The 23,835-nt window shown below is 49.1% G+C and overlaps 1 protein-coding gene across 1 annotated transcript in view; it reads left to right on the top strand.

The window, feature by feature from the left end:
* The window catches only part of DTX2 (deltex E3 ubiquitin ligase 2), a 37,323-nt gene that overhangs the window by 2,824 nt on the left and 10,664 nt on the right, over nt 1-23,835 (top strand). Inside the window, exons 2-4 of the mRNA XM_031060602.1 lie at nt 4,370-4,664; nt 9,273-9,858; nt 18,153-18,211. Coding sequence (XP_030916462.1) covers nt 4,370-4,664; nt 9,273-9,858; nt 18,153-18,211 — 940 coding nt within the window. The remainder of the gene's footprint in view (nt 1-4,369; nt 4,665-9,272; nt 9,859-18,152; nt 18,212-23,835) is intronic.

Here is a 23,835-nt window from a genome sequence, read left to right as displayed (position 1 = left end):
GGGTCCGTGGTACCGGGGGGCGGTGGGAGCCAGCGGGCGGCTGCGCTGGTGGCGGTGCTGCCCAGGGCCGGGGGAGCTCCCTGAGGGGCGGGTGGCCCCACAGGATCCTCAGGCGGGACCCGGCTTAGCCAGGAGCTCCTGCCACGACCGGAGGGCATTGGGGAGCTGGAGGAGCCCTGCAGATGGTACCGGGTTCTCACCTCACAAATCAGTGATCTCCCCGTAAATAATAACCCGCCTGGGTGCCCAGCAGGGCCCAGGAGCGGTCGGGTTGGACGCAAAGTGTGGTGAGATCCCGTGGCCAGGTGGGATCTGTGTCTGGCTGTACCTGCCCTCCTCTTGCTGCCTCAATTTCTCAATTCACCCGTGCCCGAAACCAGCCCTCGGCTTAACTGTCCGGCAAACGCTTTGTTCCGCCTCAGCTGCCGTCTCTGTTTTCCCCCTCCGAGGGGAACTTGCTTAAAAGCTTGTTTTGAATGGAAGCAGTCCGGGTTTGGAGCAGCCGGGTTATTTCTTCTGTTGTTTTGGCTGTCAAGGCAGCCACCTTGTGCCGTGAGGATCAGCAGAGGCTGGGAGAGGGCAGGACTGGGATGGATCTGCGTGCTTGGAGTTATTATTGTGACCCTGCCCTGCTGCCGAGCTCTTTCTCTGTTCTTTCTCTGTTCTTTCTCTTTGGTTGGTGCTAATCGGTGCTGGGTGCTTGTGTAAGGAAAAGTGTGTTTGGGTGTGAATTACCTGGCAACAGCTTCCAACCCTGTTGCATGGGGTTTTGCTGTGCCCAGAAGTGCAGCTCAGCTGGTGTGGGGCCCTGGTTTGGGGTCGGGGGAGGGCACAGGGCACCTGTAACGCTGCTCCAGTCGTGCCCCCAGCACAGGGGCACGTTTTACTGCAGCCCTGTGGCCTCCTGTGCTTTATGTGCTCCCCTAATCCCTGTGTAATCTCTTCCCATGGGATCTTTGGTGCCTTCCCAGTCCTGTCTCTCAAAGTGGTGTCCTGATGCTTAACGATCCCTCCTGGGCGCTCTCGTTTCGGAACAACCTGCAAAAAAGTTTCTTATTTTACCAATCTGGTGGTTTTTATTTTTAATTCAGCCCAGCTCAAGAGCTCCCAAGGCTCTTTTTCTTTTCCAGGTACAAGCTCGCATTTCGTGATAACTTTTATCAGCACTGGCAATTCAAGTTCAGAAACTTAACAAAAGGAGTTGGCATTTTTAGAAATCATCTCAGACCCATGAATTTTAAGATCCTGCATTTAAAGCGAAAGAAAATTCTGCTTTCTGGAAGTAGAACAGAGAATTAAACACAGCTTTCAAAGGTTTCAATTTCCATTCTCCAGCTTTCTCACCACCATTTGCTGGAGTTTGAGGAGCAGGGAGTGAAGCTGCTGGAAAACACATCTGAAATGCACTCAGTTTTTTTCCTGTCCAAGTCTCCAATTAAAGCCATGTGGACAAATGTTTCAGAGATTGTGCTGGGCGTAAAGTTCCAACCAAACAAATCCATACTCAAGCTCTGAGCCAGTGTTACCAAATACTTTCAAAGTGAAGGGCATCTGGCTGGAATATTTAAGTCTGCACTTGAATTAGCCAAGGTTTTGTTTTCACTGGAGGAAAGGTGGCCCAGAGGATTTCTGACTGGAGCTATGACTGTTTGGTGAATAAGAGCTTTTAGGGTTGATGTGAATTTCAGCTTTTCAAGGTATTTTTAAAGCTTGAGGTGAAGTGTTCTAGTCCATGGGATTTGAGTAAAGATGTGAGCTGGGATGTGTAACACATCCCAAACCACGTCCCACTCTTCCCCAATCCCTTTCTGCTGTGGTGTAATGCTGAACACTGCACAAGCAGCTCCAGTATTGAATTTCTCAACTTTTACTATTTGTGTGCTGCTGAACTCTCAAAGAGAAATCAGGAACTGCAACTTTAGGCCTTTTCTTTGTTATTTGCCATAACTCCAGGACTTGTGTAATTCTGGCTTACTGATGCTCTCCCGCATTCCTCACTTCCCAATCCATGCGAACAGCTGCTGGCTCCAGCAGCTTTAGCAAGAACTGGCAGGAGGCTGAAATACTCCCCTCGCTCCTCCTTTGGAGCAGCAGTCCCAGCACAGGAAGTATTTTCCCACTCTGATGGGGAAGTGGATGTTGGAGCACGCGACACTCACGTGCAGCCAGCCCGGGCACTTCCACGTGTGGTCCAGGATTCACAGCATCGCTGCCACCCGGGGGTGAGGGACAGGCTGTTGTCACCCAGCTGTTACCCCTGAGTGTGAGGTGGCACGGGAAGGAGGTGGCTTTTCTGCTGCGGTGTCTGCTTGTTTCAGTTTCCTGCTGCTGTTTCAGAAAGGAAGGAAAAGGAACCGCTGACTGCCTCCTCACAGCCTCCCTCCTCTCTGCTCTGCCTGTGGCTGCTGATGAATGTTTGGTAACAACTTTGGTGTTGGTTCTGTATTTGGGGTTCAGAGCACCTCGTGCAGGTGGGTGGGACAGAAAATGCCACAGCCTGGCTTTTGCTCTGAGTTGGGCATGGACAATGCTGGTGGTCCTCGAGCTGGAAAAGTGTTTATGTGAAACCGGCCATAAAAAGAAGTGGCAGAGACAGGTGTTGGATTTGATACCTTAAGTCTTAATTAGCTGTTTTGAGCAGTGAAATAACTGTCCTTGGAATGGATTACTAGGAAAAGATTAATAGCAGAGACCAGGGTAAGATCTTGGTTTGTCACCAAGACCAGTTGAGCTGAGGGTGTTGTATAAAAATCTCAGAGCAGCTCATAAACTAATTTACGCTGAATTCCTGGGGAAACTGTTGCCTTCCTCTTATGAATGCAGACGTGTGGGTGTGTCTGTTCCGTGCTCACTCTCCTCTGTCTTTTTTAAGCTATCAAGCCACACGGGCATGATGGATGGGACGCTCCACAGAGCGTGGGATCTTCCCCCATCCGGCAGGGATGTCATTCTCTGTGCAGATGGCATCCTCCAGTGGAAGCCACCCACTGCTGCTCTGCCTCTTGGGAGACCTGAACTTTTCCATTGGATGGGAAGGAAGCTCACGGCTCCCTGCTGGCTTATGGGAGTTAAGCGAGCAATCAATGACGTGAGGCCTCAGAAGGGAGAAGGCGAATTTATTTTAAAACAAAATGAGTTTCACTCATTCACAGCCAAATCCACCTACACACGAGCACCAGCGTGGGGATCTCCAAGTGGTCGTCCAGCATTTGGACAGATGTGTGTGCAGATAGTTTGGACAGGATTCCTTGGAATGACACAACAGACAAGGAATGTCAAATATCAGACCTCTGGTGTCTCTCGGTGATCATGTGATGCCTTTGGATCTGTTCTTTTTACATCCCTTTGGGGGCTGAGAGTGGTGATCTCTTCTTGTTGGTATTTATTCACTGTCCTTTGTGTGTTTGTCTGGTCTTTGGGCTCCTACCCTTTCTCTATTCTTCTCCAAATCATCTCTTAAGAGCTTGAGTCTCTAGTGCTGATTGTCCCTGTTTCAAGATGTTCCTTGTTTTCACCCTGAGAAACTGCAAATAGGTGTGCTTTGATCTTGAGGACCTACTAAATCAGTGCCCTCAGCACAGGCAGTTGATAATGCCCTGTGTTCCTCCTGGCTCTCTTGTACTCCTTCCCATCTGTTTTTTGCTGGGATCACACTGAACTAAAGAAGAGTTTGTACTGTGATTTGCAAACTGTGCATTAAGAATTGTTTTCTGGCTTTGTTTGCATGTGTAATGCTGCACAGGAGTCCCAGGACTGATCCTGGGCCAAAACTAAGAGGTCAGAAGCCTGAATGGAGCTGATGGTGTAGCCCTGGAGCTCAGATCAGTGTGAAGAGTTTGGGAACCATTTGTGTAACTCGGTAATTTCTGTGAATGAGTGTTTGGCCAGCATTTGGCAGCTCACATTGGGGTGGTCGGTGTGATGCTGCCAGGAGCAGTGGTGAGCATGGGGAAGGGGCAGGATGGCAGCTTGCCTTGGCACACTGCTGGCTAGTGAGCGTCTGTCTGAGCTCATGCCAAGACTTGCAGGTCTGCCTGACACAGATCAGCAGTGGCTCGGGGATCTTTGGTACAGATCTCTGGTGACTCAGGTGGTGTTTGGTGCCACAAACCATAGGAGACAGAGTGTCCCTGAACAGTGTTTGCCCTCAATTAGCACAAGTTGCCAGCACTGGCAGGGAGTGAGTGGTGGTACCTCACTCACCCTCAGCCAGAGGGTTCTGAGGCCAGTCTGCTTCTCTGGAGTCTTCTAAATCCATAGTGAACATCCTCTGTGAAAGTCAGAGCTTGTTTCCCTCTCTTATATGATGTGGGGTGGGGTGATTTGGGACGTCGTTCTCAGCTCCCTGTGCTCTCTCTTCTTGCTGCAGGTCCCCAGGAGAAAATGGTGTAAGGCCAGCTCAGCTGCCACTCGGACCCGCGCTGTGCCCGGAGCTCAGGGCCGGGCGGTGGCGGTGTGGGAGTGGCAGGATGAGTTCGGCAGGTGGAGGCCGTACCGAGGCAATGTCTGCAGCTACATTGAGCAGGTTATCCAGGCCTCTCAGCAGAAGGGCCGGCGCTCAGGGTCTGTGCTGGTCAGCAGCATCCCTTTGGGACACGCGGATCCCGCCTTGGCTCCCTATGTCATCGACATTCCAAGCCTGACACAATTCCGGCAGGATACAGGTAAGGGAGCTTCCCCACTCGTTCTGCTGGTGTGCTTGGGGACAGGCAGGGCCTTGTGCTGTGTGTGAGAGCCCTGCAAAGCTCTGCTGTTTGTTAGCATGCTGGGCAGCTCTGTGAGCATCTGAGCAGCATCTGCTGCTCTCCTAATGCTGTGTGGAAGAATCTGTGGAGCTGGGTGCAGGCAGACAGCCATGATCTCTTCAGGAGCATCATCAGGGGAGCCCTGGAGCTCCCAGCCTGTGAGCCAGAGCTCTCAGAGCTGGAAACTTCCCTCCCCCCCCAATCCATTCAAGATCACTTGCGTAAAAAAGGCCTTTTTACGATTCCAACCCTCCTGCTTGAATCCCTTGCTCCCTCTGGAGTTGGAGTGCCAGCTGCTTTGCCTTGGCATGCAGCCCTGCTCAAGCTGCTTGTGAGTGCCTGCAGCCCCCGCATGACACCAAAACGCTGCAGCAGAATCTTCCCTCCACTTGTGCCGGGTGAGCCTGGCTCGCTTCCTCCCAGGGAGGGAAGGGCAGGGTGGGCTCAAGAGCAGAATTGAGACCTTATTTTCATTCTCCCATCTCCTAGGGTCACTGGGAGTAGAGGCTCAGAATTTGCAGAGATGACTCCTACCCTTTTTTGCTCCAGATGTGCTGAGCAGCTGGAGCTTAGAAAAAGGGCAAGGATGGAATGCATGCATTTCATCCCTGGAAAATCCAGGGAGATCCCAAATTACACACCCCAAATGAATGGCTGCTTTGGAAAATTTTTCATCCATCAGTTTCCCCTTTGTCAATGTCTCTCCCATCACTCCAGGACACAGTTGAGCATCATGCCAAGCTTTGTAGAGGGGCATGTGCTGGTTTCTTGCTAGTTGAAACAGTAAATGAGCAATATTTTGAATCAACTGCATGATCAGCCAATTCCAGCAGGAAAGGGAAGTGGTTGGAGCAAACGTGAGTGGTCATCACAGCTGCATCCGTGTTTTTATTCTGACTTGGTGACCTTAGGCTGAGTTTGTCTAGTGGTGTCCTGGGTGAGGTGAGGAACTTTCTAAGCTGGATGCCCTGGCAGGTGTGCTCAGCTTGGCCTGTTCAAACATCTGGAAGGCCAGCTGAGGCTGTGGCTTTGAGTGGTACAGTGTGGACCACCAGAGTTGGCACCAGCAGCTGTTTCTCTCCTGTTTTTTTCATGCCAAACTTGTGAAGGAGCCTTCCAGCCTCTGGCCCTTTCAGCCAGTGCTCCAGCCTGTGGGCAGCAGTCCTAAGCTGTCTGGTGAAGGTGAGCAGAGAGCCTGTGGGGTGGGTGAAACATGTCCCAGTGTGAATGGGACATTCTTTTCCACAAGTAGAGCTGTCTGTCCTTAAAGGGTTTGTGTCTCTTTAGGTCCTTGTGAAAGATCTCAAAACACTCAGTGAATATTGTCCATTGCAGGGTTATTTGGAGCTGTTATTCTCTGGGGGACAGTCCAGTTCAATTCTGGAAATTATGCTGGCTGATATGATCTCATCTTCCACTAGATCTGAGTTTGAGTTAATAACAAAAAGGCTGATTCTGCTCCACAGCTCTCCTGCAGTGTTTCCCATTGATCCAAAGGGATGCTGATCAGTGCTGTGAACTCCCTCCACAAATACCTGTGTGCTCTGCAACGTGACTGTTGGAAAAGCTCTCATATCCCCTTGCCATGGCCCAGTTCTGAGCAAAGCTTTTTCTCTCTGCAAGGCTCTGCCTTCAACGTGAACCCTCCTGAGCGAGCCGCCAGCTGAACTTTGTCATGTGCTGGAGAAAAGAATCTCTACAGGAAACATCCCCATGAAAAATCTTTAAACAGTGCAAAAAATAGGCTGTTGTATTCTGCTCATTAGCTATTAGACAGATAAATAGGCTCTTCAAAGGAAGCCAGGGAGAATAACAGGAAGCCAGTGTTACCGGGAGCCGCGTCCCCAGCAGCAGGGAATGACAGCTGTGCGGGGGGATCTTGTGGGCAGGATTAGCTGTGGGCTTCAGCTGCTGCTCAAGGCAGATTAGCTGGGAGTGAGTGCAGGGGAGCAGCAGGAGTTGTCCTCTCACCACAGCTGTTTGCCCACCCTGGAGAGGACTGCCAGTTTCCCTGCCAGCCTGGGGGAAGGGAGATGTTTTCCAAGCACATTGCCTTGGTCTTGTTGTTGGATCCTAAAAAATCTCCTTTCTACTGCTGTTTGAGGGTGTTAAAAACACAAGTTGCTTGCAAGTCCTACACACCTCTTTGTGCTCCTTTTAGCTTCTGAGCTGCCAATGGAGATGGGGAAGCCTTGCTAATGTCCTGGGATGTGTCCCACTGGACACCTTGCCTTACCTGTAGTAGTCCCCTTTCTCTGGGAGCAGGTTTCCTGCACTCATTTCTAAGTGTAACGCATGTCTCACCATCTCATTCCCAGTCTGGTCCCATCTCTAGTCCTCCTCCTGCTCAGGGGTTCATTCCTGAATTTATCCACCTTTGGAGGCTGTTTGTGTTTCTGAAACTTGGCAGGACTTGCTGCATAGGAGAAGTCATTGCTAGAGTTTGCTTTTGGCTGTTTAGTCTGCTTTTCCACTAAGACATCCATTCCAGGCTGGGAAGGTCATCCTGGTTCTGATAGTTTCTGCCAGAGGAAGGTCTGGTCCCACAGGAATCCTGAGCTCCATGGTTGAGCTCTTGGGGAGGTTGCTGTGTTTGACTGGCTGCTAGGAGTGTTTTAATTGTGCTGATGAGATCTTTGTTGGCTGGTGTCACTGGAGAGTCCTGCTCTGCAATAAGCAGGGTGCTTGGTGCTGCTCTGGAGCAGAAACACAAGTCCTGCCATTCCTTGGTCTGGCACATTCTGCCTTGGGTACAATAGCAGCAGCATGACCTCATGCCAGCATGCAGGCAGGCAGAGCCTGAACGCAGCAGCAGTTGGATTCTGGCAGTGTGGAGTCCCACGTGGGCTGTCCTCCCTCTTCTTTGGGATGTGCTTGTTGGGTGTGAAGCTTGCCTGGATTGCTTGTGCCCCACTGAGTCTCCAGTGATATCCTGGAGCAATTCTCCTCAGGCTTTAAGTGTGGGTGCTTGTAAACGTGCCAGTTTTCACCTGGGGTCCTGGAACATAGTGCCATAAGTCTCATGACTTCTATAGAGGCTTTATTTTATTTTTTTTCTCTTGGTGCTCTTCTTTGAACTCCTGCGTTGTTACAACTTGCTGTACCCCTGTACACCCTCACCTTCTTGGATCCCCAGACTTGCTTTCCCCACAGCTTTTCCTGCTCCTCTTTCTCTGTGCAGAATGCTGCTGAAGGTTTTTCCTGCAGTAGCAGTTTTGACCCTGCTGCAAGAACCCATTTTTCAAAGGTTACAGAGCTTCTGTCCTGTTGGGTGGCTTCCTTCCCTCTCATTAGGCTGCTGCTTTTTTGAAGTAAGGGATGAAGTACCCAGGAGTGGAGTCATCCTGGAAAGCCAGGCTTGCAGGGAGTTCGAGCTCCAGCTGTCGCTGTCGAGCGGCCTTGCAAGAGTAGAGTTTCTCCTTCCATTTCTCACCCTTTGTCTGAACAGCTGCTCTCTCCAGTTTTCAAGTCACTTCATTGTCTTCCCCTCTCTAGTCTTGCTCTCTCTCCCAGCAGTCAGGAGCCTGCAGAAGTTTGCCCTTCTCCAAAGTCCTTGCCCTTGCCCCTTGTGGGACTTCACCCACCCACTCTCGCAAGACCAAAATTGCCCTGACCCTTGTGTAACAAAGTGGGCGTTCAGCCCCTTAAGTGCTCTTACAAAGTACTTCCCGATGGTATCTTGTCTCTATAGTTACTCTGTTGTCAAGGCTGTGGGAGTTGTTTTTTTTTTAACCAGATCTGTGCCTCAGCCTGATTTTTTTTTTCTTTTTCCTTTTTTTTCCCTTTAAACGTCAGGGAAGCATATGTGATCACTGTGCCTTTGTGCTTGGGTGTGTCTGCGTCTGCATCCTCTCTCCTTCCCTCCTTTCCCACCCTTCCTCCTTGCAGCTTTTGAACCTGCTGCCAGCCCACAATCAGATTTGGCAGAGGGACAGGGATCTCAGGGATGTTGTGTTTTTCTAAGCTTCATGAGCAAACCCAGCCCTGTTGGGAAGAGAAGGTCTTTTAGTGCCCCTCTTGAGGGAGGATGAGAAAGGCAGCACGGATCTGTGCAGAAACAAATCCCCAGGACAGCATCCCTCTTGGTTCTCTGCTGGCTAAATGATTGTGTGTGACAGTGTTCACAGGGCTCTCAGGTTGAGGGAAGAGACGAGGATCTGACTCCATGTTTCAGAAGGCTGATTTATTATTTTATGATATATGTTACATTAAAACTATACTATAAGAATAGAAGAAAGGATTTCATCAGAAGGCTGGCTAAGAATAGAAAAAGAAAGAATGATAACAAAGGCTCTGTATCGGACTCTCTGTCTGAGCCAGCTGGGCTGTGATTGGCCATTAATTAGAAACATCCAACATGGGCCAATCACAGATCCACTTGTTGCATTCCACAGCAGCAGATAATCAATGTTTACATTTTGCTCTTGAGGCCTCTCAGCTTCTCAGGAGGAAAAATCTTAAGGAAAGGATTTTTCGTAAAAGATGTCCACAACAGTTGTGTTTATTGTCCCCTCCTCTCCCCCACAGGGACCATGCGGGCTGTCCGCAGGCACGTCTTCCCGGGGGACTCTGCTGCTGGCCAGGGCATTGTGTGGGAGTGGCAGAACGACGAGGGCGGCTGGTCCCCGTACGAGATGAACGTCTGCGTGTTCCTGGAGCAGGCCCGTGCCACCAACCACCAGCGAGTGGATCTGGGGCCCTTGGGCTACAACTATGAAGTTGACTTTGTGGCTCAAGTGCAGACCAACAAGAGCACGCGGTTCCGCCGCAGCGTTCAGAGGCGCTTGGACGCGCCCTACCCGGTGACCACCTCCACCACACCCCTTCACACTGGGGTGGGATGTTCTTGCCAGCAGTGCTGGCCAAACAGCGGGACTGGCCCCATCACCACACGCTACCGACACTCCATGACAAACTCTCCCAACTCTTCCACTACTCATCAGGTTCCCGGGAGGACAGCGTCTGTAAGTTCTTCCAACGTCGGCTTCGTGCCCTATAACAAACCCGCTTTGACTGGAGCAAGGTCAACACCAAGACTCAATGCACAGAGCACCTTGGTTTTGGCTCAGACTGGGAGCCTCAGTGCAGCATTGGCAGCATCTAATGGAGTCAGGTACAGATCCTAATTCACCTTCAAATACCATGTGTGTGTCCAAGAGATCTGCTGTGCTCAGGTCTGCATCTAGGAGCCTCTGTGTCCCAGAGGACCTCACAAGGGTCTTGTCCTTAGGAGAGAGAGGTTTGTGCCTGTATATCCAGTACAATGGGTGAAAAGACTTCCCCTCTGCTTTCTACCTCTTTTCTTCCCATTTGAAATATAGTCCCTGTCTACCAGTCTCCCTGAACCACAGGGTGATTCACACAGGTTGAGATTCTGGAGGCTTGAGAAAATTAATAGTGAGCAGTGGTATTTTGAGTTAGTTTAAAAAACAACTTTGAGGGGAACCCAGTGAAGGAAAAGGGAACTTGTAAACACACCTCTTTAATTCAAATTAGGCAGTAGAGTGGAACACTGCTCTGCATTCTAAGCTCTTCCTCTTCAAGGAGGGGCCACAGGACTCATTGCATGTGGCTGGGACCTCATGAACTCTCTGTCAAAATCAAGTTATTTTTCAGGCTAAGGGGTGATGAAGAGCAGAGGTGCCACTGGATCCATTTTTACTATGGCTCTTCTCTGACAGGGCTGGAACCAGTGTGCATCTCTCGGCCCAGGATTTCAGCTCCTGTCAGCTAGAGCCAAAGAAGGGCTGTGTTTGCACCTTACTGGTGAGGGAGGAAGAGCCTCACTTCTCTTGAGGCCTTTTGGTTGCTGCCAGCTCAGTGAAAAGCAGAGGCTTGTGGTCCGACAGCCCGGCTCCTCTCCATGGCATGGGCTGCTGGGGCAAGCCATAGTTGGTTATTCCACTTTCAGGATTTTAACTCTTCCTGTGCTCAAGCCCTTGCTGGCAGAGGGGTGTGTGGCCTGTCTGTGGCAGTGCTGGCACCGAGTGTGACCCAGCAAGGGCTGGCTGACTGCTCCCTATGTTTGTGAATGGCTGGAAGTGGCAGAGCCTTACACTCACTTCACTGGATGTAATCCTGCTGTTGAACCCCTGAGAAGCTGCAGGGAACTTGCCAGGGTTGACTTACCTGTCCAAGTACAGAGATAAGAGATCTTGGAAGCACATTCTGCTAATTGCATGAGGCACAGGGGTTTGAGGTTTGTTTTGAATCTCATTTGTGTTTTAAACAAGGCTGTGAATCTTGAGATGTTTTTCTTAGTGTCGTGTCAGGACTTTCTTTCCCTCTTCAGGGTCATTCGAGTGAAATGACTTCTGACATCCTGTTCTTCTTTCTCACGGTGTTTTTTTGGTGCTTTTTTTCCACCTGGTGATTTTTTGTGTTGCCTTAAGCATCCACAGTGCTTCTCTGTTCCAGTCACCTTCGAGTAGGGCTGAAAATCAGCCCCCAGTAAGGCTCTTGCTGTCTCCTGAAGAAGATGCCAAATTCCCCCTCTCACAGGAGTTTCTGGTGGGTGCATGGGGCCACTGGGCTGCCTGGAGCCCCCATCCCTCCCCAAAGGATTTGCAACGTGACTCAGGGTGGGGAGTTTGAAAAGGAAGAGCCAAGTGCTGCAGCAGTTGCCCCACAAGCCTGTCTGGAGCTGATCAGGGTCTGGGTATGTTGTGTGCTCCTGGTGGAGGGAGGATGGGACAGAGATGCTTGGAGGGGGTTGCCACAGGCTCCTGACCATGAACTGAGCCCATGGCCCAGGCAGTGCTGACTGGGAGGAGAGGGGTGGCCAGGATGTGCCCATGCTGGTTGAGGTTGGGCTGTTTGAACCTGTTTTGCAGCTCAGCTGTTTGTGTTGTGGAGGAGGTGAGGTGGCTGGTGTCTTGGCAATCACCCCCAGCCAAGCCAGCCTTTCTGGGGGATGGGAAGGGATTGTACAGGTAAATCTATGCCTCACAGGGCAGGTGGCAGCTCTTTGGATACCAGGGAGTGTGTGAGTGCTGTCAGACTTGTGTAAAACCCACACCCCCAGTGAGCCCCACTCCCCTGCCTGCCGGCTGTCTGTCCCCTGGGGTGTGATCTTCAGTCCTTTGGGATTAGTTTTGCAGCTCTCCTTTATCCCTGCCAGAACAACAAGTGCACACAGGGGGGCAATCTCTGTCTTCCAGCAGGGTGCCATGTGTGAAAGGGACTTTTTCATCCCCAGCTGCCAGCTCAGGATGGCTTTTCCCCATCAGCCCTGTGCTGGGGTTGAGTCAGAAATGCCACTGGGTGGGTGTAATTGCTCCTGGCTGGAGTTACAGGCTCAGGCTCATGAAACCCATGTCCCAGCAGAAAATCCTTTAATTTCTGTGAATTAGGGGAAACCTGAGGAACAAACTCTAACAATGTGTTTCATTTAATTCCAAACCCAGAGCATTCCTGGGTTATTTTATCCACTAGGTTCTGTGTCTTCCCCTCTCAGACATAGTATGGTGGTTAGTTCCCCTTCCCTTGCAGTCAATACCCTCCATCTCCCTACAGTCTAACCATTTTGGCTAATTATCCTGCATTAATTATCCTGCCACAGGTTTCTGGCTGTGTTCTCTTAGCTGTGATGTGCAATTCCTGCGCTCAGAGACCCAAGGGAAGGGAGCACTGGGCCACAGTGGATCTCTGGTGTCTGCTAAAGGCTGTGTTGTGTTCACCCCACAAGCTTTGGCTCCAAAGCAGCCCTGACTGATTACTTGCTTTTACAAAAGTGCTGATCTCCACAAAACTTACAGAGGTGGCTGAGCTGCAACTGGCAGAAGGGCTCAAAAACTCTTGGGGAGAGACTGAAAGGTAGTGCTGTTTTTTACACCCAATTTCTTTAGAAAACACAGCTAAAAATGGCAGCACCTCTCTCCTGCAGGGCTGAGAACGAGGTGCAGCTCATCCTGGAAAGCTGCCTGACTCCCTGCGTGGCTGTGGCAGTTATTTCTAGCAGGGGTAGCCCCCAGAACAGGCATGCCCGGGCTGCTGTGCCCCTGAGGGTGATTAAATGCATTTCCTGCTTGCTGCAGGGCGGAGCTCCAGCTCTGCCAAATGCACTTTAATTTCCTCCTGCTCTCAAGAGGGTCAAAGCCACTGGAAAACCCAGAGAGGAGTGCCAAGGCTTAACTAGATGCTAATATCCTTGGCTGTGCTGCTAATAAATTACATACATGTGGGCAAGTTATTTTGCTTCTTGGTGCATTAGTTTCCTCTTGTGGATAAAACACAGTTAATGAATCTGGCCTCTCTCATGGACAGTTCTGGAATGTGCACATGGAGTGGGCCATGGCAAGGGCTGTGTCCTTACCTCAGCACTGTTAACCAGCATCCCAGCCACCTCCTGCCAAATCCTTCCCACCCCACATTGGAAAGCATCAGTTCCCTAAGGCAAGAGCTCCCCTGTTCCCTGCACTGTCTAATTACAGAGTAAGGCACTCCTGAAGCACAGTAAGGAGTGCCCTGCTTGTAATATGGGCGAGTAAAGCTGCAGGAAGCAATCTTCTGGGGGATATTAATTAGTGTCCCAGCCAGGCAAATCCCTACAGCAGCTCTGCAGGCTTCTCTGAGCTTATGTGGCTTTGGATGCTGGTCCAGGTTGTGCCTACAAATAAGACAGGCAGCTGATGGGGGCAGGATTTTGTATAAAATCAGGGGGAAAGGGGTCTTGGGAGCTGGAAAAGCATGCTGACAAACTGGGGTGTGTGACAATGTTCACAGGGTCTGAGGATGAGGGAAGAGACAAGGATCTGACTCCATGTTTCACAAGGCTTGATGTATTATTTTATGATATATATTATGTTAAAACTATACTAAAAGAATAGAAGAAAGGATTTCATCAGAAGGCTAGCTAAGAATAGAAAAAGAAAGAATGATAACAAAGGCTTGTGTGTCAGACAGAGAGTCTGAGCCAGCTGGGCTGTGATTGGCCATTAATTAGAAACAACTCTATGACACCAATCACAGATGCACCTGTTGCATTCCACAGCAGCAGATAACCATTGTTTACATTTTGTTCTTGAGGCTTCTCAGCTTCTCAGGAGAAAAAATCCTAAAAAAGGATTTTTCATAAAAGATGTCTGTGACAAGGGTGTTCTGGTGCTGCACCCCAAATCTCCCATGGGGAACAACACACAGTCAGTGCTTTGTAGGATCAAGAAGGACCTTCACCAGGGCCTTTTCTTCTTTCTCTCCACCTTTGGATCCTTCAGCTTTGTCCATGGGCATTCCCCTGAGCTCCTTGGGTGGTGAGGAGCTCTCCTGGTGCTGGTTCCACTGTGAGTTGTCCTGCAGCCCTTTTAGCCAGCATGGTGCTACCATCAGGTGACATTAGTGACACCTGACAGCCCTGGGAAGGGGTTTGGGCCTTAAGGTTCTGTGCTAGCACTTAGTGTGAAGCAGGGCTGGATGCTGCCCTGCTCTGTGAGGAGAAGTGTTGGCCAGAGGGCTACAAAGATGCCATGATACAGAGATCTGTGACCTGCTGGTTGTGTGCAGAGGAGAGGAAGGAAGAAAGGGCCATACCAGGTGGAGAGGGTGAGTTCCTACAGGCTTCTGTTGGGGTGTTGTGCATGTGTGGCTCAGGTGATGGCTCCAGCCTGGCCACCCAGTGTTTGAAGTGGCAGCAGCCCTGGATTCCAAGCTGTTGACACAGTTCCTTGCTGGACTTGTGCTTTGCTGTCTCACTGGTGTTGCAGATTCTTGAAATTCTGGAGAAGTGAGTGGGTTTTTCATGCTGAAATCTCAGTGTGCCCTGTCTGCCTCCTGTAGCAGGCTGCCTGGGAGCCAGTGGTAGGAAATCTTACCAGGATCTTCTTGCTGAAACTCTGATTTTACATCCTTTTATTCACAACCTGGGTAATCCCTGTTACACTCAGGAACATCCAGCACACAGAGCAGGGAGGGCAGGAGCTGCAGCAAACAGCAGGACAAAATTGAACCAGGAAGGAGGAATTGATACCAGGACACTTTCAGAGAATTCAGGCGTTGACTTTCAGGTGTTGCAAGCACCTGCAAGAGCACTTGGCCAGGAGTCAAAGGCACCTCCTGGTGAGAAATCTCCATGGGCAGCAGGAGCAGGCGTCTCAGTGGCTCCTTCTCATCTCTCCACACTGCAGTGCTTGCTCTTGCACTGATGCTACCCAGACCTCCCTTACCCAAAACATCATTTTTTCTCCTGATTGAGCTGTTTTCAATAAATGAGCAGGACTTCTCCCCAGAAGCCAGCACTGGTGTGGCAATGCTGGAATATCTTGAGCTTGTGCTGCTCCATTATTGGATGCACAGTCCATGTTGCACTACAACAGCAATATCCTTCCTTGTTACCTCATTCCCTTCCTCCCCCCAAACCCCCACTTCAGACCCAGGGTAGGCTCTGAGGAGCATTTCCTCACCTTTTTGGCACAGCAGCACTTCCTCCCACGCACTGTGACTGCAGACCTGCCCAGGCAGTGTTGTGGTACCTCAGAGCCCTGTGGATTTCCCTTGATTTCATCAGCCTCTGGGCTTTCTGCAGTTGTAACAGAGCTCAGGGAGCGTGGCAGCCTTGCTCCCACGGTGCAGAGGGGATGGGTCAGCATATCCCACAGCACTGTCAGCTGAGATGCTGCTAATGAATGAGTGTATTTAGTGAAATTAAGAAGTATTTGGTTTCTCCATCATCACATCAGTTGGCTCAAAGCCTCCAGCAGCCAAAGCTGACACACTTTGCCTTTACAGCAGGAGTGCAGCTGACCAGTGACTGGTTCCTGGATGGTAATTTATCTGGTTCCTGGCTCATGGATGATAATTTATCTGCAGTGCACTCACAGCTTCCCAAACTCGATTGCTTGCAAATGCATCAAGTGCTTATCTGTTTCTCTCTGCAGATCTCAAGGGCTCTTCTCACCTCCGTTGTGGTTTAACCCAGCAGACATTTAATCACCACACAGCCCCTCAACTCACTCCATCCTCCCCCAGGGGCATGGGGAGACAACTGGAAGAAAAAAAGTTAAAATTATGGGTTAAAATAAAGACAGTTTAACAGGGCAGACAAGGGAAGGAAAATAATAATGCTGATGATAATTGAAACATACAAAACAAGGGGTGCACCAAGCAATTGCTCACACCCACTGACCAATGCCCAGCCATTCCCAAGCAGCAGCCCCCACTCAGTTTTCCCCCTGGTATTGCTACTGATCATGGCATCCTGTGGTCTGGAATATTCCTTGGCTCACTTGGGGTCAGGTGTCCCAGCTGTGTCCCCTCCCAGCCTCTTGTGCCCCCCAGCCTCCTCACTGCTGGGGTGGGGTGAGGAGCAGAAAAGGCCTCACTTAGTGTAAACACTGCTCAGCAACAACTGAAACATCCCTGTGTTATCAGCATTATTCTCATCCCAAATCAAAACCAGCTACTAGGAAGGAAATTAACTCCATCCCAGCTGAAACCCAGCACTACTTCATACAAGTTCTAACTCGTGGGTGATTTGGATTTGAGTCTCACAATAAGAAAAAAAGAGTGAAGGACTTCTCTGCCTTGATGGTTACCAGTGACCCCCTTCCCAGGGCAGCTCTGGGTTTGGTTTCTCCAGCCTCAGGTGTTATGACCCTGTGCTCCAGCTTGTTGGAAGGATTCCCTGCCCCCACCTCTTTTCCTGGTACAGCAGAAGGTTCAGCTTTGTGCTTTATTTTATTTTTACCTTCCATGGGGAAGTGAAAGCACCCAAGGTGCTGCGTCATCTCAGATCTCAGGGCTTGACAACAAAACACAAACTTCTGTATTGGTCACAGGCTGGGGTGGAGGGGATGCCCAGGCTCAGTGGTGTTTTCTTGGCTTCTCAGGAAGAAATGAGGGAAGGTCCAATGTCTCTGATTTTTTGGGAGCAGTTCTGTCAAGTTCCTGGTCCTCAAGTATGTCTGCAGCTAGAGGAGTCCTGCTCCTTGCCATCTTCTGAAGAGGATCAATAAGGGCAGAGATGAAGCAAAGGGATGAAATAAAGAAGTAGGGAAATACCTAAGAAAGAGCTGTGACAAAGAGGGTGAATCAGGAAACAAAGAGAGTCATAAGGACATCTGATTTATAGCCCTTTGAAATCACAGGGGAGATTTTCCCTGTGTTTGGTGGGTTTGAATTGTAGCCAGAACAATCTGTTGCATCATTTGAAGGCATTGCAAAACTTGGGGCAGCAGAAGGGAAAGCACAATCTTTGAAAGAGGCAGGAGGGAAACCTCTGTGGTCCAGAGAGCTTTATAAGGGTCTGGGGGTGCTGATCTCACTTGGCCAGACTGCCAGAGCTGCACCAAGCCCTGGGTCCTGCCCAGGGTTCTTCAGGGAGGCCAGCACACCTGTGGGAACCTATTCCAAATTGTGACAGGTAGGAGAGGGGACAGGTGGGGTGGAGAACAAAAATCACTTGTGTCACTCAAAAATCTTTTCAGCCCTGGCCATTGTTATGTGAATGTGAACAAAGATTTTAGCAAGACTGAAAGAGTGGACTTCTGTGGTACCTTTTTGGGCAAAACAGCTCTTGCATCCCAGCTGGACAGAAGGAGGTTTCCCCTAAATAGTGAGTGAAATTTGGGCTCTTGACCACCTTAGTCTCTGCATTCCTAAGCAGCTGGCCAGGTTTGTGTCATGTCTGAATGCACCCTGCATTAACTGCTGCTGAGGTGCCTGAGACTCATCCATCCCAGACACATGGGCCACCTGAGACAGAGTCCATGGGTGGCTTCTCTGTGCCAGCATTTAGATTTCAAGTGTTCCTGCTCTGCTAATGTGGATCCAGCTTGGTTTCTTCTCTAGACACCCCCCATCAGTGTTGGTGCTGCTGCTCCCCTTTCCTCCCTGACTCCTGCTAATGGCATAACCCTGGCTGCCCAGGTATCCCAAAGGTGAAGTACAGCTCCAGCACTGCCTAAACAAGTAGCTGAGGAACCTGAAAGGCATGTTTGGTGTCCATCTTCTCTTGATTTCCACATGAAAACAGGCCAGGCTCTTCTAGGTCTCCTTCAGCCTTTCTTCCCTCATCCCCCTTGGATGCTGGTGCAGGTTGGCTGCTCTGTGGAGGGGTGGTAAGAGCAGGGATGTATCAGAGGGTCAGGGCACAGTCCAGGAGGAGGAATGGATGAATTAGGAGAAGATGGGGCTGGAAGCAGCTTCAGACAGCAGAGCTCTAAGACCCTCCCTTGCAGGTAAGTAAAGCCAGGAGAGGGCTCTGGTAAGGACACAGCTCCTTAATTATAGCTGCAGGAGCAGGGGAGAAGGGTGCCTGGGTGAGAGTCCCAGCTGGGGCTCATCTGAGCAATTAATCCCTGCTCATATATCCAGGGCCCTGGGCCTCAGGAGGGAGCAGAGCATTGCTGAATTCCCTTTGTTTTGGTTGTCTCTAATCTTTGCTGTTAAAGTCATCTCTTCTTTCCTCTCCAGTGCCCAGGTCCTGCCTGTCAAGATGTCCAAATCCAGTAGGGTGAGCCAGGCCCTGGCAGGTAAGAACTCCCCTGTACTTTATTTGTTCAATCCTTAGGAGTAGAGAGAATGAGAGGTTTGCCTTTCTGTAGCATTTACTTTCTATTTTTGACTTTTGGAAAGAGTCAGAAACATTGCTGGCCTTTAAGGTTTTAGACCAAAGATTTTCCAGAAAAGCAAAGAGGGCAGATTTGGGGGAGAATGGGATAGACAAACCTTATGAACTGTTTTTCTCATCCTGAGTCTTTCAAAATAAGTGGGATTATTTGAGGCATGGCTATTCATCTTCTTCTGTACATGTGGATGAGCAAGTAGCAAAGGAAAGGGCATGTGAATCAAGCACAGTGCTAGCTGCTATTTTCTGCTTTTTTTAAAGTCAAAGGAGAGGAGTGATGTGAGATTTTGTGTGGTTTTTAATATGATTTTTTACAATGTGATTTTATTAAAAAAAAAAGCTCTGAGCGTCTTTAGCTTAAAGAGGATTGTGATGCCTTGTGTTGGGAAAGGGGAGACAGAAGTTGAATCAGACATTGTCTCCTGGTTTGCTTGTTATCCAAACCTGTGAATACACTTCTAAATATACTGAGGAATATATCTGGGAGGGATCAAAGTGCCAGTTTTCAATGCTCCTTTTCAGAGTAGATTTGCCTGTTAAAGTTGAAATGGCATTGCCTTGAAAATGACAATTTGTGCTGTCGTCTTCCCATGGAAGTGTTGCTGTGCCAAAAGCCAGTGGCACCTTTGCTGTGTTTTGGCTCAGCCAGTGCCAAACCAGTGACCCTGGTGTGGTGGAACTGGGGGATTTGGGTGCTCTGGTACCACCTGTGCTCTCAAAACTGTATCATTACCTGGTAGAGGAATGCTAAACATCTGGTATCTGGTATTTTCTGGAGTTTGCTCTGTTTCAGACTCTACAGAATGTCTGTTAACCTTCTCCTTCCTGTGTCTCTTGTCCATGCATGGTCTCTCGAGGTTATTAGCTCCTGGGACACCAAACTTTGCTCCTGAGTGAGCAGAGACAGTTACAGTCTTGTTTTGCAAGACAATGGTTCCCACCTTATTCCAGAAAATGTGTTTGGTCTTTTGTTGAGTTCCAGGTTTTACCCTGGCTGAAAAGGGTTCCTGGGATTGATGTTTCCCTTCATCTAACATGGGCACCATCCTGAGAGCTGCCCTGCACGTGTCTGCAGCCAGACTGGCCCTGCATGGAAACTAACACAGGTGTCCTCTGACATGCAGCATGCAGCCCAGCTGTCTCCTCCTTAATAAATCACTGTGGAAATGAGGTGTAAAGTCAAGCTCAGCCCTTGTCTAGGTGGGTGACGTGAGCAGAGCTCCCCTTCCTTATAACAGCTCAGCCTTTCATGCCCTGCCTGTGTCATTAGGTGCTTAATCACATCAAGGTAAATAAAGCACAGAGCTGATGAATCCAGGCTGTGTCGATGTTGTTCCTGTGATCTCATTCTCCTTACACAGGAGGTGAATGTGTGCAGTCTGTTCGTGCCTTGTGGTGCCACGTTTAGATAGAAAAGGCAGCAGGAAATCCCAATAGAATAAACCATTTGCCAGCATTTAATACAATAAAATGGTTAAAACTGTGATTGGTATCTCTGTTGTTGCAGTCTGGGGGTGTAAAAGAAGGGATAATTACTCATTTTAATCATCTTTACCTCTCCCTGGGGCAGCCAGCACGAGGCACATGGAGATGTAGGGAAGTGCAGGAGCAGCTCCCTGGAGCCAGGGTCTCCTTCAGATCCTGATCTTCAAACAACACAGCTTTGGGTGCTGTGCTGCCTGCTGCCAAGTGTCCCACACCTCAGAGGTGCAAGGGAGGAGGGAAATATAAATCTGAGTCCTCAAAATCACATGGAAGCAGAGGAAAGATTAATACCAGTTAATTAGGGAGTGGAAGGAAAGTAAGTCTCTGGGGGTATTTCTGGTGAAAAGCAAGCAATGGAGTTCTGGAAAAAGGAAAAGTTTTGCTGAAATATTAATTGGCTGGGTCTTTAGGGACACCTTCTTCCCCTCTATGCTCTGCTCTCTGTTTTTAGAACCTCTTCTGGGAAGTGGTATTTTGTTCATAATTAAAATCCTGCTGATGGTGTCCAAGTTACTCATTACTCAGGTTATTCTCTCACACAGGCTGAGCTCCTTTTGTTTTCTCAGTCCCCACTGTGTGACTGCTTCCAACAACATCAGTGGAGAAGGCTGGGGAGCAGTGTTGTGGGGGGAGAGAAGTCTCAGATGTAAATGAAAGAGGCTTTATTTTTATTTTGAGAAATGTGGCTTGGTCTCCATCCCCTGGCATCTCAGCAGCTTTGGCTCTGGTTTGAAGCTGGACAGACACAACCCCTGAATGTCATGGGTGATGTTGAGAAATGCTGCAGGTGCAACTCTTGGATGCAGAGGGAACTTCTGGTGGCTAAACAGGAGATGAGGAATGCTGTGAGTCTGAATTAGAAGCTGGGTTTTGTTTGTGTGATGGGTGCTTGGGGATTTGTAACACTGTCAACCCCACATCTTCTGAAAGCACCTCTTGGGATCCCAGAAATCATGAAGCTGACTTTAAAACCATGTTTTCTACAAAAAAGTGTAATTTTTTTCCTTGCTTTCTGCTATTTTAATACTTCAAAGTGCATGTGGAAACTTGTCTTTTAAGCTTTTCCTTTTCCCTCAAGTATTTGATCAGTAGAGTGAAATGCCAAACAGGTCTAAGCAAACTGTTTAACCACAGTGTTGGTGTTTAAGGATCAGCTGGACTGACATTTCCTGGGAATAATGGATTTTAGCTGCTGTGCCTTGGGGCTGAGGGATGGCAAGGTGCTCATATAAAGGCCCTTCTAATACTGTGTCTAAAATTAAGCCTGAAAAGGAGCTTTTTGTTAAATAAAACTGGGTGTTTCTTGTTTGCATGATTCCAGGAACTGGTGCATTTGGGGAGGTACTAACCATACTGATTTTGCTGGTGGATATAATTGTACAAATTAACAATGCTTTTCTGAGATCTCACATTATCTGAAGGTAAGCTCTGCCCTGTACCAGTCTGAGGCCTGTGCAAATCCAGGTCAGTGGCCAGCCCATGTTGGGCTGGGTGTGAGTGACTGTGTGGCCAGCACTCATTACATAATGTCAGGCTGTTTTTCCTGTGCTCAGCTTCTGCACAGGATATTACAAAAAGTCCCTTATTTACACAGCAGGCTGAAAAAAGTTGGTGGATGTTGTCATAGCTCCAGTGAAAATAATTTTACCCCAAGGAGCCACTAATGTTGTATTTCTGGCCAAATAAGAGGCTTTGAGCAAGAGGGAAAAAAAAGGCAGTTCTGCATGTGGTTATTGCACACATAGAATCAGATCAGATCCCAAAGGATTCCTTGCAAGGCTTTCTGTCTCCTCCCTCCTGCAGTCCTTGCAGGGAAGAAACCCAGAGCCCAGTGGAAAGTAGGAACATATAAAATAATATTTTTCAAGCTCCTGGGCTAGCTAGTTAGCAGCAGGAACTCTCACAGGAACATATCCAAAGCAATCTTGGTCTGGGCAAACTTGTCATGTTGCAGCTTGCATTCAGGTGAGAATTTCTCCAGGTCCAGGGCTACACTTGCTCCTGGCATAACTCCACAGATGCCTGGAACAGGTTCTGACTTGAAATTGTTGTGAGAATTGGAGACTCAATCTGCAAATGTCATGTGTGTCTGTATTGTTTTGGCAAATTGTAGGAAAACAACTCCCACCTAAGGCCTGGGTGAGGGATGTCCCTTCCTGGGGACTGCAGTCCCCAAATTTATGTGAGGATTAATAATCTGAGATTTCCAGTATTGTATTTAAACTTCAAAGGCAGCATTAATGCTGGGGGTTGACAGGCAGCAGAGCAATGTAGCACCAGAACCCTTTTGAATGCTCTCTTGACTTGAATCTGCAGAAAATGATTCATTGCATGTAGCTCCTAAGGCAGCAGAAGGTTTAAGATTGGCCAAGAAAAGGTAATTTCCCACTTACACCTTTTCTTGACTAATGTAAGATAGGAGAACTTTGAATTGGGGTAATTCTCCTGGTCCCCTCTTTGCCCTGGGCTTGTGTGTCTGTGTGAAGTTGTAGGTGGGCATGCAGCTCAGAAAAACAAAAGAAAGTTTGTGGAACAAATTGTGGATTTTTGTTTGGTTTTTTTTGTGTTTTGTGCTGATTCATGATGCTGGCAGGCAGTTTTGGACATGTTATTCCAGGTATGAGGGGGCTGTGTTATAGAATAGCTGAACTCACCTGAGCTTCTGTGGCTCCTGCTTTTTGCTTGGTCTGAATTTTGTCTCCCTCTGCCACTGAGAGTCTGAAGCCAGTTGTTCAGCCTGAGCTTCTGTTTTCTCTCTTTTTTTCTTTATTCTGGGCTCTGCTTGCTAATGTTAGCAAGACAGTATTGATCTCTTCAGAAGAACACATTAATTTTGCATTGCCTATCAGACAGCTGTGCGTGGGTGGTGATAATCCCTGGTAGTCTTTGGACTCGCTTTTCAAATGTCAGTCTGTGCCATCAGTGCTACTGCACTGCTTAGAAACAGCTTTTTTAGAGACAACTTTTCTGCACCAGTTCTAGGAATAGTATTGTGCAGCCTCAGTGGGGTCAGACTGAGGTGATTTCCCCAGCTGTAGTGGGAGACCTTCCCTGTCTCTCAAGAATTTTGTTCCTGCAGCCTCTCTAGTCAGAGTTGCTGCTGCTCTGCTTGGAATGCCCCTGAGTGTTCTCTGCTGGAAGGGGAAAGGACCTGAAAGGTGCAGGGGGCAGCTGTGGTGCTGCTGCTGGGCTTTGGGGCTCAGCTGCACTCATGAAAAAAACAAGGAGCTTCTGTTCTGGGGACACTTAAGCTGTTCCTTAAGGCTCCCTGGGGTAGTGCACTGCTGGCTTTGATGGGCTGAGAGCTTGCAATAGGCTTGTGGCCTTCATTTAGGACTAGAAGGGAGTTACTTTGGTGGTGAAATTTCTGGATCTGGTGAGCTCTGGTGCTGCCAGTAGGGCAAGGGGAGCTAACCCAGCCTTTGTATGCTTTGGAAGCCCTGCTCTGGCTGTGCAGCTCCTGGGAACTGGGAGAACTCTGGATCTCAGACCTGGATCCCCTGCCTGGTTACCTATTTCCATTTGGAAGTGCGTTTCACCATCCATTGGGCAGCCTGGTCTTGTGGTCGGCCCAGCTCTTCCAAAAGTTCTTGGGTAACCCTGGGGAAACTCCTTCCTCCATCTCTGTCCCTCTCTGGTGAAACCCCTTCTGTCTGTCTTTTGGCCCTTAGATGGGAAAGTTTTTACTAAAAACATTCAACTGTGGCTGTCAAGAAAAGAGTTGAACAGCTCCTGGAATATTTGTGCTCAGACCTTAGGAGAAGGAGGTACAAACTGTGGTCAGCACTGTGTAGGAGTAGTTCTGCTTGTGGGGCACTGAGGCAGGCTTTGCACAGGGGATTTGTAGTCACAGGACACATGTTCTTGACTGGTTGCATATTTGAGGCAGAAAATAGTCTCACCACTTGCACACAAAGCTGATGCTTCCCATCATAACTCGATTTTTCAGTCATGTGTGGGCAAGGTGCCTCATTTTTGTCCTGAACAAATGTGCTCTAGAATCTTCCTTTTCCCCATATGACTGAATAGAGGCTTGCAAAAATA

This window comes from Geospiza fortis, unplaced genomic scaffold, assembly GCF_000277835.1.
Source record: "Geospiza fortis unplaced genomic scaffold, GeoFor_1.0 scaffold425, whole genome shotgun sequence".
NCBI lineage: Eukaryota > Metazoa > Chordata > Aves > Passeriformes > Thraupidae > Geospiza > Geospiza fortis.
Note: the sequence above shows the minus strand (reverse complement) of the source record. Positions and strands in the feature narration are given on the sequence as shown.